The following is a 14,957-nucleotide window of genomic DNA, read 5'->3' on the forward strand; positions in this document are numbered from 1 at the left end:
AAAAAAAAAAAGAAAAGAAAAAAGAAAAACAACGTTGAAAACAAGCAAGCAAGTAAAACAAAATAATAATAAAACAGTCTAAAGACGTGGATGTTTCTTCCTCATGATATTCACTGTAGTTTTCTTCTAAACTACAAAATGTATAACACTTTATCAGGTAGATCCCTCAAAATTAATACCCTCTTACATTCCTCCTCCCCAGGAATTTCTAGCATTTTGACCTGTTTTAATGGGTAAAATAAAATATATATATATATTTTTCTTTTTAAGACAGGGTTTCTCTGTGTATCCTTGGCTGTCCTGGAACTCACTCTGTAGACCAGGCTGGCCTCATACTCAGAAATCCACTGCCTCTGCCTCTCAAGGGCTGGGATTAAAGGCATGTGCCACCAATGCCTGGCTTAAAAAAATAATTTTTATGGTCAAAAGTAATTATGGAGAACACAGTGTAAAAAGGGAAATCTGTTTCTTTATGGCAGGGACCCCACCATCTCTACTTGTCTCTTTTATGCATACAAAATTCTTAAGTTGTAAAAAAGAGAAAAGGTCATTTGAACAGGCACATGGCTACAAGAAATTGAGAGAGTGAGAAAGGAAGAGAAAGGGAGAGAGGGATGGAGAGAGAGTTTTCTCTTTACTATGTCTTCAGTTGCACTTCAGAGTCACAAGCAGATTATTCTGAAACTATTTCTCTTTGTCCTTAACATGAAAATGTGTGTGGTTAATCACAGATTGGAAGAAACATGTCATAATGGATTTAACTTTATTTACTGAAATAATTTCATGAGGGATACACCCAATGCTCTATAAAACACAGTCTGGAAAACAGTGCTGTGTAACAACAGCTTTTGACTTTTCACCTCTTTGTATGTAGCTAGACAAACTATGTTTTCCAATACTGCAAAGTTGCTGCTGTTTTTGCCTGTTTGTCTCAGAGCACAAACACAATTTTTGTGCCTTTTCTTTAGTGCTTATGACACCTAATGTAATATTTGACCAGCTAGTACTTCTCAAATACCTATTGACTCAGAATGGTTGATTGTCCACATGGTTTCCTTTCTTTGGAGCTAGAGAGAAAGAGACAGGTGAATGAAAAGGCAACACTAAAGCAAAAGAAAGAAGAGTCGTTCTGATGATTCTGTCATGAAATAAAGGCTCATATAAGGGTCTGTGTTTCCAAACTAACAAGGGGATTGAGGAAAGAAAAACACTTGAAAGTGGTTATTAATTATGTCTGGTCAATTAAATTTAACAGGATTTTCTTTTAAAAAATCATAAGTATATGTGTGTCTGCTCATGTGAGCTCATGTGTGTGTGTATTCATGTGAGTGCTGTACCTGTGGAGGACATTGTCCTCAAGTCCCCTGGAGCTGGAGCAACAGGTGGTTTGTGAGCCACTGTGGATACTGGGAATCAAAGCTGGGTCCCCAGAACAGCAGCTCTTACCTACTGAGTCATCTCTCTAGCCATCTAAGGTTGAAGGAGTGAAAGGAACCATCCACTCACTTAGAAGACTATCATTCCCTTCTGTTCCTGAGTCATTTGTAACACCAATGCCTAAATTTTAACACTATGTGTGAACTATGTTTGCAGGCTGCCATTCAGCAATTAATATCAAATCAGCAGCTTTTTCAGGAAAAGAATGATAGAGAAAAGCTGTGATCTTTTCCATGCTACAGTGAGCTGCTTAACTGCTTAATATTATAAGAGTTCAAGGTTTGCTGTCTGACCAATACGTGCTGTCTTTTATCAAGTGATGCCACCAATGCCCTGCTCTGCCACACCCTTCTTTTTTATTAGATATTTTATATTTACATTTCAAGTGTTATCCCTTTTCCTCGTTTCCCTCTGAAACCTATCTTATCCCCCCACACCCTGCTCACCAACCCACCCACTCCCACTTCCCTGTCATGGCATTCCCCTATACTGGGGCATCGAGCCTTCACAGGACCAATGGCCTTTCCTCCCACTGATATCCAACAAAGCCATCCTCTGCTACATAAGCAGCTGAAGCCATGGGTCCCTTCATGTGCACTCTTTGATTGGTGGTTTAGTCCCTGGGAGCTCTAGAGATACTGGTTGGTTCATATTGTTGTTCCTCCTATGGGGCTGCAAACCCCTTCAGCTCCTCGGGTCCTTTATCTAAGCTCCTCCATTGGAGACCCTGTGCTCAGTCCAATGGTTGGCTGAGAACATCCAGCTCTGTATTTGTCAGGCACTCAAGGGGCAGCTATATCAGGCTCACGCTTCTTATATGATTAGGCCGGGCTAGAGACAAGATGATAATAATAAGCTGCAGTTGGAGCTGGCTGTCACCACAAACCATGCTGGAACTATTCAACCAGGCTTAAGCTTTTGTCATTATGGAGAGGGACACAAATGAGACCTATTCAAAGACAGACATGCTCATTTCCTAAGAAACCGAGCCCTTAGAAACATTAGGTGACTGATAAAGATGGAGATCTCAGCAAAGGGGCATCTTTAACTAGCTTGTTGCTTGATGAAAGGGGCTGCAATGAAGTCAAAGCAGGCAGGAAGACCAGAGTGATGACAGTAAGAACTGTATTTGTGGTCAAGGGGCAAAGTCTATGGGACAAATCACAGCTGGGACAAAATGGGACCAATTATGTGAATACCTGCTGGGCAAGACTGAAACATTGTGCATCCACCAACGTATCACACACAAGGGTTTTCCAGCTCAGCGTCCGGTCAAACTTCATAAAACAGAGTAAAAGAAAGAAGCTACTATAGTAATATTTTGATCTTTGTTTTGATTTGTTGTTGCTTTGCTTGTTTTTATTGTGGGAGAAACTGCCAGGATTCTAATTTTTAAAAAAACATGAATGACTGACTTGCTTATATGTAAAATCCTGAACAGCTCCCCAGAGGTAAAAGAATAAACCCATAATCTGTCATCAAAGAACTCTCAGACACCCAGGATCCACAGGCCCATAAAACAAATAGAAATGCTATGGATGAGTGAGAACAATGGGTGAGGGTATGTGGACACCATAGAAACGGGGAAGGGGGACGTGTGGGTGAGACCATCCCAGGAAGTCACACAGAAGAGACATTTGAAGACATCTAAGAAATCTACCTAGCATACAGGGCTAGGATGGGGATAGCATGTTCCAGACAGAGCAAGTGTCAAGAGTTTGGCACATCATATACAGTACAGGGCAGGGTGGGGCCAAGTGGACTCTGAAGTGCAAATAAGGTGGGCATCGCTGGGGAGGAAAGTTGCATTGGGAAAGACTGTGGCCAGGTCGTCAGTTGCCTTTAAGTGCATCAGAGAGCTTGTACATTATTTAAAGGGCAAAAAAAGTAGATTTTTCTGGATTTTACTTTGAAGTGACTGTTTGAGTACATGTTGGAAGGATATGGGGAAGAATGGAAACCAGGAGACAAGCCAGGGAAGATGCCTCTCTTGCTGTATACCACAGTCACAAACCCTACTGATCGACAAAGCAATGACTACAGGACTCACTTGGGCTCCATTTGGGACATAAAACTGATGAATCAGGTGCCACATTTAAGGCTTCTAGGAAAATGGCCATAAAAACGTGCAGTAAAAAGAAAGATAAATAATATTCCTAAAATTTAATTAATCTCTCTCTCTTTCATTTTTCCTACTTCAGTGCCATGATGTGCTCCTGATGGGAACAATCTAGACATTGTTCCATTAGTATATTTCACTTTTATATCAAGCCTCACAATTTACTGGTTTTATTTAGGGTAATGCACTTGTATTTGACATATTTACAGCCTTCCCATTTATTATTCAAAACAATGCTATGCTTAGGTATTGAGGATCAATAAGACCTCTATAATGTTTATACTGTTCATATCTTTTATGGCAAGCTCCAAGTATTTCAGGTTTGTTTTTATGAGTAGTTTTTGAAAAGCCAATTTTATGGCCTTTACTCTGCCTTAGGTAAATGATTGGTTGGCAAAAATCCCTTGACTATGTTTGCAAGGTCTTAATGGGGCCACACAGAAGCAAGGAGGAAATTGTAACTAGTTAAAGTGATGTTTCCATCATTTTGATGCATGTCCCTAATGTATGAAAGAATGTTACATTTTTCGAACAAGCATTTTTGTCTGCCTTCTTCCATCCCTCTTTTCTTTCCCCCAGTTTCCTTTGTCTTTTTTGGAATAAGTTGATTTTGAGGAATATTTCATATCTTGAGACTCTTTCATTGTGTGACATTACTAAATGTTGAATCTGTAACTGCAGAAAAAAAAGACACCATTAATCTGTTTGTTGAACTAAATGCAATTGCAGCCATAGAAAACAAAACCTCATTGTGCAACCTTCCTTTCTGTGGCTTACCACGCCCTTCAAGCTTACTTGGGGTGAAGTACTTCTGTTGTCCCTGAATGAACAGAGATGTCTCAGGACTTTTCTAATTCTTCATTTATAATGTCTGATTTTTTTAAGTACTATATTTTAATTTAGATTTTTGCATGAAGTCACTATATTTGCATGTTCAATGGTGAAACAAACCGAGTAGCAGCAACTTTTCTTGGTTCTATTACAGTCAAATAAAATGAAGACAAAACAGCAAAGTTAACTCCTGCACGAACCTTTCCCCATCTCTACTAGTGGAAGCCAGAAGCCGGTAGTCAAGTGAGGGGCACAGAATGCTTCTCTTTAATGGGCTCTCCACTTGTCTTACTTAGGTTGTTTACATCATTTCTGGTAAAGAAACACAGCGTTGAGAAGATAAATTCCTACTTGACTGCTATTATTCTTGGGCACAAGCTGGGTTCTCATAGTTGTCTACAATGCTTTTGTGGGCCCCTTGGAGATTTCTCTTTATAGAGATGTCTTGCTGCATCTTCCCACTGAGGTAACTGCATTTCATGACATCCATTCCTAGTGATTACAAATGCCTTGTGCTTTTCTCAACAGATACATTTACTCACTTCCAGAGGCTTCTTAGCAAGTCCCTAACATAAGCTCATGCTGGATCTTGGTGAGTAACCAATGTTGATCCATGGGTAACACACAGACATTCTCTACTCCAACAAATTCATAGAAGAAAGGCAGATCCAGTACAGACACCTCTGCTTTGACTTGACTGGCAGTAGAGCAAGCACAATTATTGTCTCTATAGATACTTTAGAGATTACTTCATTATGTGTTCCAGCTCTATTAAGACATCACAATCGCCACAGGGCTTTGTGCAACAGGTGTTAAGATCACTGTAGGGCTCAGCTAAATATGGACAAAGAAATCTTCACAAATTCCATAATCTCAATTCTTTTCATATTATTTTATTTTGTATATGTCATTGCATATGGCATATGTACATATTTATACAGTTGTGTGCACAGGAGATGGAGGGTGCTCATGCATAGATATACGCCCCCCCACACACATATGTAGGGCAGATATTAACTTCAAGTGTCTTTCTAGTTTGCTCTCCATCTTGTCTTTTGAGACAGGATCTTTCACTCAATGTGAAACACAATAAAATTGGCTAGGTTGACTAATGAATAAACTCTAAAGGATGTACCTTTCTTCATCCCTCCAACCCAATGCTTGTGATTACAGAGATGTGCCACAATACACAGTGTTTATACAGGTGATGTGGATCTAAATTTGAAGAGTCAAATCTGAGCAATAGGTATGTTACCCATTGGGGAATCTCCTCAGTTCCTTCAGTCCATTCTTAATCCAGTTATACCTTTGATAAATGTAAGACATCTAAGAATTCTTAGTTGCTTGCTCTTAGCTACATAGACTCCTAACTCTGTAAATCTCTTACACAACCTATTTTATTTTTGTTCTTCTCATGAATGAAGGTATAAAGGATAAGGAAACAAAGGAGAAATTGAAGAGAGTTAATTCTGCAAGTCATTAAGAACTGAATGCTTTAATCTAAACAAAAGCAAAGCAACCCACAAATCAAATTTCTTTAAATTACATTTGTAATCAGTCAGAAAATAAATGGTTGTCAAAACAAATTTCTGTGTTTAAAAAGATTTGCTTGAGACCATGTGAGATATTATCATGCTTTTCAGTTCCTATCTTTGAAGAGGAAGTATTTTCCAAGTTTTATGTGAATGATCTATTTTCTGAATCCATTGAAGGGAAGTCAAACTTTTAAGAGTTTAAACATGTCTACTTAATGTGCTATCAAATGTTCAGCAAATATAATTGGCTGAATGTGACCTTCCAAACCCCTTTAATTAAAAAAGGTATTTATGAAACTTGTCATTGATATGTCTTAAATCAGCATTGGAAGACAGTATAAACAATCAAGACTAAATTAATATGCTCAGGAGAACACTAAAAATGCTGCCTGCAAAAGAATCCCATTGACTATTCACCACCAGAGAAATATACAGCAAAAATTGTGATATATACATTTATCCATAACCATTCACTAAAGTTCATTATTTCAGCTAGTTGTGGACTGATGAGGGTAAGATGAACCACCGTTTGCTCTGAAGTTGACTATAATCCAGAATAAGTGTCAATTATGGACACGTTTACAACAATATAAGTACAGAACATTTGGGGTTCCCAAACTTTAATATACTTAGGACTCATACAAGATTCAGGTTCAATGTTCCCATAACACTTTCAGACAGTTTGATTCTGAAAGTCTTGGATATAGTCCAAGCACTTCCGGCATTCTGAGGAAGGAATTCCACAAGGTGTGTGTGAAGGAACGCTGCACCAGAGTCTACTGAGTCTACTGTGCAGCTCTAGCTGTCCTAGAACTGGCAATGAAGACCACGTTGGCCTTGAACTCACAGAGATAAACCAGCCTCTACCTCCCAAGTGCTGTGACTAAAGATAGACATATGCACACCCAGCTAAAAATCATTTTGTTTCAATTAAGTCATAAGTAAAAAACAGCACGTATCTAGTGTAGGTGGGCTACTCAAACCCGTGCCCAGTCAAAAGCTATGCATGATATATTCTTTAGGAAACAGGGATGAAGATACGGAGCCACACACCTGTGTCTGTTTAGGGCCAATATCCATCCTCTTAAGAAGGTCATTTAAAAAGGCAGTGACACTTTCCCAGGGATAGATGCTGTTGGAGCCATCCAAGACAATGACTATGTCCAGCTGTGTGCTACACTCTGTAACAGAAAAAAGCAGTGTGTGAGTTAGACATCTACCTCCTTAGGAGCAGGTAAAGTATTCTCCTAGCTTGAAGAAACCCATCTTAAAAGATGCGTTCCCTTCACCCATTGTTTTTGTATTATTTTTGGAAAAACTTAAGTGAAGAAATATTGTATTTGGTTATAATCGGTTTGGAGTTTATGCTACAGATTTCCCCTCTTCCCTTTCTCTTCCCTTTCTTTCCTCCACCCTCCTCTGAGACAGGGTTTCTCTGTATAGCCCTGACTGCCCTAAAACTCGCTCTGTGGACCAGTGATTGGCCTGCCTCTGCCTCCCAAGTGCTGGAATTAAAAGTGTACACCACCACTGCCTGTCCTTCTATTTTAATTTTACACACACACGCACGCACGCACACACACACACACACACACACACACACACACACACGTGTGTGTGGGACTTTTCTCATCAAAGGTTTGATATACTGTTTTTATTCTTTATATCTCAAAGGAAGTTACTCTTCTCAAAGAGACTCACCCTTTAAATACAACCAGCATGATAGCATTAGCTGTGAAGTTTAAACAAGATTCTCAAGGTTATTTACACTAATATCAATTCCAAACGTAGAAACAAAGTTTGGTTATATACTGGCAAAACCAATGTGTGCCTAAGTGGGTAATGCTGGTAGATGAAATCTGGCAAGCCTTTTCGTGTGCTGTGTATACATGTAGCTCATTCATTGTTTACGGTTTCACACATGCACAAACATTGCATAAAATGTGTACCTTGTACAGGGGCAAATGAGTTCACAACTTGAAATGTAGGGCTGACATCAGAACATATTCCAGTTGTATAATGCAAATGTCCACATCTGTAGGCATACAATGGCCCACATGCCTTTAACAAATAAAAAATGCAAGCCTTTAAAACTGAACATTGTAAAACAGAATTCAAGACATAGTTACTACACTCCCATTTTTATGACATATATTACTCTTTTCTTTCTCACCAGAAATCCTCCATTCGGGTTGGTGACTAAAGTTGATCCAAATGTCATGTTTTCCTTTATTTCTGTGACATTGGGAATCGATGTGTTAACTACAAAAATAGAACAAGATTTCATGAGTGTGAAAATATGTTTCATAATATGAAATTAAGTGTCTGCTCATTAAAACATTCTATTCGCTTGGCTCATCACATAGCACATTCTTGTTCTGGTTCAACTACATAGACTTCCCAGTACTGGGAACTATAATGAACAAGTTAAGGCTGAAGAGCTGGCTGATGGCCCAGAGACTTTGTCTGTATCACGGTTTCAAATAGTTTGGCTGGACTTTGAAAGAATGCAGAACTAGCAGGGCAACGAGAATGTGGGATTGGTTTTCACACGTTTTGGTTAATTAAAACAAATGCAATATTCGGTTTCATAAGAGTATAACAATAATTGATGTTATAAACAATGAAGGCAAAATGTAACTTCTGGAAGGAAAACCGGCTGAGCCTAGAGCAGGAAAGTCAAACAAAAGTGTTTTTATCGTGACTTTGAAATTCATAGGGACGTCAGGAGAGCTGGAAAGGAAGCTGAATCAGGATTAGAGAAGTGTCCAGGAAGTTTGGACAAAGAGAATACAGGGAAGGGTGAACATTCGACGGTCCAAATAGGAATGGTGGGCCATAGCATTCCAACCTGACCAAACTGGCAAAGCACTGCTTAATCATTCACATTCAAAAAGAAAGACTCGACAAGAAAAAAGAAGACCACTAAATTCTACTTACAGTGGAATGCATAAATATTTGAAAGGGGAACCATTAGAGTTCAAGAAAGACTCATGTCTCCATGTGTCCTCACCTACAGACTTACAGTCAATGAGGAAACAGATTCCTGGAGTGTCCATCTCACTTCCTGAGAGCTAGGTTCTGATCAAAGATTTTGTCAACCTTGCTTTGAAACCTTTTTTTTAATATTGAAAATAGATTTTTTTTTTCAAATAATATGTTCTGTTTGTGGTTTCGCCTTGACTAGCCCCTCCCAGCTGCTCCCTGTTCTTCTCCTATGCAAATCCACACCTTTTCTTTCTCTCATCAGAAAACAAACAAGCATCTAAAGAATGATAATAAAAATGATAATAAAATAAATAAAGTAAGATAAGATAAAACAAAAACAATCAAATCAAGCCAAAGAAAAGACACAAGAAATGTACATAGATAGGTTCAGAGACATACACATTCACACACAGAGAAACCCATAAAAACACAAAACCAGAAAAATATTACATATGTGTAAAGGGATTGTAATATTAAAAAAAAAAGCCCTGACAAAGTATTATTAGTCAAAGGATCTTGAACTGGACTGCTGTGTACATTGGTATCAAAAGATCTGGATTTGAGACTTTAAATGAGGGTTGCCCAGAATCAGCATTGTTATGACAATTAGAGGATACTGAAAATGTTTCTGACTAACCTGAAGAGATCAAATCCAGTAGTCAAATAGGACCCCCAGCGGAGGGATAGGGACACCAATCCACCTATAAAACTTTCATCTCAAAATTGGTCCTGTCTACAAAAAACGCAGCGGCCAAAACGGAGCAATGACTGGCTTAACATGAGATCCATCCCATGGGTGGGCACCCATCCCTGACACCATTACTGATGCCATGTTGTGTTGTGGATTAGTTCTAATGTTGTTTGTGTTAACTCGGCTCCTGAAATCACACAGGAACCCACCAAACATCTTCACTGAGAGTCCTTGAACCCAGTTGGCTCTGATTTGGAAAATAAAATTGACATCAGCTAATTGCTGGGCAGAGAGACAGAGATGGGACTTTAAGGATTCCCAGGTAAAAACTGCAGGAGACATGGAAGAGAAGATTCCACCACGACAAGGACATAGAAAACAGGCAACACTGGGAAGGTTCAGCAGGGTGGGGTAGACAAAATGTAGGTGTAGAGGAAAACAGCCCCATGGGGCTGTCCAGCAGGGTCCAGGGCAGCAAAGATAAAATATAGATTTAGTAAGTATCAACTCAGGAATATCAGAGGGGAGTGTGTTAGCCACATGGAGGTTCAGGAGTGGTTCACCCATTAAGCTATTTATGGCATATTAAAAATAAGCTGGTGTGTGTGTGTGTGTGTGTGTGTGTGTGTGTGTGTGTGTGTGTGTATGTATGTATGTATGTATGTATGTCTTTCATTTGTGAATTTAAAACACTTGCAGGGGTGAGGAGGAGGGACAAGCACCTGCCAGGAGCATAGGATTAAGCATTTACCACAACAATGTTGTGCTTGCAGACAGGAGCCTAGCATGGGTGTCCTCTAAGGGGCTCTACCAGCAGCTGAGACAGATGCAGATACTAAAAGCCAAGCATTGGACAGAGGTTGGGGACCTATGGAAGAGTTAGAGGAAGGACTGAAGGAGCTGAAGGCGATGGCAACTCCTTAGGAAGACCAATGATATCAGCTAAGCTCCTTGGAGCTCTGTGAAAGTGAGCCACCAACCAAAGAGCATATACACTGGCTGGTCCAAGACCCCTGGAACATATTTAGTAGAGAGCTGCCTTGTCTGGCCTTGGTGTGAGAGGTTATGACTAATCCTATAGAGACTTGATGCCCTACAGTAGGGGAATATGGGGGAGCACCCTCTCAGAGATAAAGGGAGGAGGGGTGGGGAGAACTCTGCAAGGGAAGACCAAGTTGGGGTGGGGCAACATTTGGGATATTAATACATAAATTAATTAATTTTGAAAAGGAAAGAAAATGTTTCCTATTATTCTTGTTGTAGTTAAAAACTTCCAAGCTAGTTTGGAAACTATTTTAGTTTCCAGGAATGGGGAACTAGTTCCTATGGAAAAGAATTTTGTAAATAACAGTATAAATCCTAGAAGAGGGGAAAAGATGCATAAAGCAACCATCTGAAGGCATTGTGAAGTGACCTCACACAGATGCTACACAGAGTCCATACTTAGAAAGAAGAAGCTGGCACTGGGTTAAGTAACTGGTTTGGTTTTATTTTTCTTTTCTCCTTAAAGAAATACCCTATTAGGTAATAAAATTCAAACAGGAGTTCTAGGTTTACTATCTTGAAGAAAAAGAAGATAGAAATTTAGGGTCCATGACAGCATCTTTAAAAGGGATCAAGGAGTACCTTGAAAAAGAAGCCATATAAGGACAATGACAATATATGTTTATGTATTCTGTCTATTTTTCTGGATAGCCTGAATAGGAAATGTGAACAGTAGATTCCACACAGCCTAGTGGAAATAAAAAGAACTAAATACAACTTTAACAACTTCTAACTGAAAAAAAAAAATCAGAATCTGGGAAATGTGCTCTGCCAAATATATTGCCGGCTAGTATTAAAAAAATTAAGAGTATTGAGAGGAACATAACAGATAAGAATTTCTATACTTATAATTAAAAATCCAAATGTGTTTCAAAAACATGAATAACTAAGGAGAAGTTTTGTGTGTGTATGTGTGTGTGTGTGTGTGTGTGTGTGTGTGTGTGTGTGTGTGTTCTCACTTCAAGGAAAGGTAGCAGACAGAAAAGATATTGAGCATCCTTGGTGCTACAATAATCAGGCACAAGGGTATTCAAATATCTATGGTAGCTGTGTTCGTGAATGTAAAGGAAGATGCTCAAATGAACAAAGAAATTTGAAATTGAAGACAGGAGAATTGAAAAATGTACTGTCTGCAGTGAACTTGTAGACATAAATCATTTAATCATTTTTAATCATTTATGGATACCAAAAGAGCTCTAAATCCTCTCTAACTTTAAGAGAAATTTTCTAGTCATAAAACCACAATCAAAGTGTTATTTTTATCAAGACATATCTATTTTTATATACCTATGTCTCATATTTTTAAAAAGCATTAACATTCCTAATAACTATAATTTCTTTAACTCAGTTTCCTTTATAAACTTGGATACTAAGTTGCATTTTGTATAAGGAATGTGGTAGATATGTCTATTTGGCAAGCCACTTGTTTGCAAAGGATACTGAACAATGGAGAGAGTGAAAGTTGCAAATAGAATAAGATATTCTAATTTTATGGCTGTTTCCTGATGAGCTACTGAAATAAATAAAAAAGGACCAAGGGAGCTACAATGTCATTCTATATGAATTCCAGATTCAAATGGACAATGATCATTTATTACTTTTAGTATTTTTCTTGGGTCACTTGAAAGTTGTTTGTAGTGAGAATATAGGCACGAGTTAGGATGGGTTGTTTAATTTTACACACCTGGTAAATCCAACTTCATGCAAGGCATTGGCCTCTCTCTCCCAACTGGACACTTATAGACATCTCCAGTTCTTGCTTTGGGTTGACCAACTAAAGGAGAACCAATAAGAACCCTGGAATTTGAAAAGAAGCAATTGCAAATCTTAAACAGAAGAATACATTTGTTTTAATTATTTTATGGTAAATTCTAAGACAGTAGATATTTTTTCCCATAGACATTACTAGATCTTGACCCTGTTGGTAATTTAATTCTATCAAAAATAAGCAGATTGTCACCCTCGAGTCCCAGATTGCTAATGTTGCTGTAAATCTTAGCAGTCAGTATGGCTATCATTAAGAACTGCTAGAAAAAAATGTAGAGAAAATGAAACTGGCATAGACTGCATTGCCTACAGCTACTCCAAATTAGTAAAGGTCCCTCATAAATCAGCGATAAGGCTAGAGAGATAGTTCAGTGGTTAAGAGCACTGGCTGCTCTTGGAGAAGACCTGGGTTTGAATTCCAGGATGCACATAGTTACTCACAAACATCTTTAATTTCAGTTCCAGGAAATCTGATGCCTTCATCTGGCTCTGAGACCAGTACATACCCATTGCATACAGACACACAGATAAAATACCCATACACATAAAATTAAAATAAGTGTTTTAAACATTAAAAAAGAAGTACACATTAAAAAATAACTAAAAGTTGTATTACCATGTGATCCAGCTATTACACTCTAATAATAATATTAGTATTATTATTACTAATTAATATACACTTAAAGAATTTTAAGCCAGCATGCAACAGAGATAATTATACTTTTATGTTTCTTGCTACAGTATTTACAATAGCCAAGATATGGCACTGGCTTTGATGTTCATCAGCAGATAGAATATAAATATATATAGTGCATACACACACACACATACACAAACACACAAACACACACACAATGAAGTTTTCTTTAATTGTAAAGAAGAATGAGACTATACCATTTGCTGAAAAAGAGAACCAGATACTATATGAAACAAAATAAGACAGATTCAGAAAGACAAGAATTTTATATTCTCTTTTGTATATAAAAGCTAGATTAAAATAATCTATATTTATACAGATTTAGATATATGACATGAAAGTTGAGGGGGATCTATGTAGGTGTGGAGGAGAATTAAAACAAAAAGGAGGACACTGAGGAGAAAGACCAGTATGTTTTAGCTAATAGGCAGAAGCTAGAATTAAAAGATGCACACATGACTTTAAAACTGCTGGAGCGTGTTTGGGAGGGGTCAGTCCGCAGGAAGGGAGAGGAGAAAGGGGGAAGAAATGAAGCCATATGAAGAAAGCTAGATGATATGCATAGATAAACAGGGCATAAGGAATCATTTTGTGTACTAACAAAAGTTTTTTAAATAATTAAAACAATATATGAGATATCATAGATTCACTTTATTGTCTTCTCTATCACTGCCATATTAATCATGGCTAAGCCTGGTAGTGGGTTACTTTATGAAACACAAGTATAAATGTATTTTTTTCCATGAGAAACTGCCAATTTCAGAGAAAGCAGAAACATAAACATGAGCTCATCCTGGGTTTTAGTATGAGGAGGTCTTAGCTTATAATCACTTGGGAAGCCAGGAGAGTTGTATCAAAGCATGTGTCTTTTTAGACAACATGATGAAATACTCCATCACTGATCAAGACAACTGCTAATGCTTCAGATCCAGTATCAAAACATGTGCCTTTTTAGACAACATGATGAAATTCTCTATCGTTGATGAAGACAACTGCTAATGCTTCACCTCCTCCCTACTACCAGCTGTGTTCAGATCTGTGCCATTCGCTTAACAATCTCCCAGAATATCTTCAGGAAAAGGCATTTGAGTATACATGATTTATAAATCCCTTGGGCGAATCCCTATCTGATGTTGGGTTGATGGTTAAAGAAATATAGTCAGCCTCTAGGATTCTATCACAAACTGTAAAACTCTGAACTTAAAGATTGTTTGAGACTATGTTCTTAGAAGTTCAGAGGAGGTACATAAAAAGAAAAACATTGAAGTATTCTAAAGTGATATCTATATATAGTTGGGAATAGATATGTGTCTCAATACTCTAAAATAATAAATATAGATTAGCTGAAGTTTAATAGGAACTTATGTAAATAACTTCACCAGACTGCACATTACTGTCTATATTCGTACAGGATGTGGGAAGACTCATTTAATGGGAGTTCATGTGAAAAAGTCGTGGAGGATTTGGTTGACAGCACAAAAGCATGAGCCAAGGGTGTATTTTGGTGCCAAAAATGCTAATGTGACCTTAGGCTGCATTGCTGGAAATAGATGCTCTGGTCCAGAAAGTGATAGTCCCTCTGTGATCTGCCCTGGTCATGTCTGGACATAGGCACAATGGAACGCATTTAGTAGACTGTGACTCAGATGGTGCAGAAGCAGGCAATTTTGTCAGGGAAGAGATGCTCAAGGGAAAACTGGGACATTTAGTAAGGAGGAAAAGGCCCAAAGAAGGACTGAGAGCTTATATAGGGTACAAACACTTTAACAACTTAAATACTTGAAAATTTGTCATGCTGACAAGTGATGGGGTTTATTTTCTTTAAATTCTTTGTAAGAGTTTATATTA

General features: G+C 38.1%; 1 protein-coding gene across 2 annotated transcripts in view; it reads right to left on the bottom strand.

Annotated features, from left to right (window-relative positions):
* Itga1 (integrin subunit alpha 1) overlaps positions 1–14,957 on the bottom strand; it is a 152,988-nt gene that overhangs the window by 70,895 nt on the left and 67,136 nt on the right. For both annotated transcript variants that reach the window (XM_031360506.1, XM_031360505.1), the window contains exons 3-6: positions 12,330–12,442; positions 8,096–8,184; positions 7,872–7,983; positions 6,976–7,103 (exon numbers count right to left, since the gene is read on the bottom strand). In XM_031360506.1, coding sequence (XP_031216366.1) covers positions 6,976–7,103; positions 7,872–7,983; positions 8,096–8,184; positions 12,330–12,442 — 442 coding nt within the window. The remainder of the gene's footprint in view (positions 1–6,975; positions 7,104–7,871; positions 7,984–8,095; positions 8,185–12,329; positions 12,443–14,957) is intronic.

The sequence above is a fragment of the Mastomys coucha genome, unplaced genomic scaffold, assembly GCF_008632895.1.
Source record: "Mastomys coucha isolate ucsf_1 unplaced genomic scaffold, UCSF_Mcou_1 pScaffold8, whole genome shotgun sequence".
Lineage (NCBI taxonomy): Eukaryota > Metazoa > Chordata > Mammalia > Rodentia > Muridae > Mastomys > Mastomys coucha.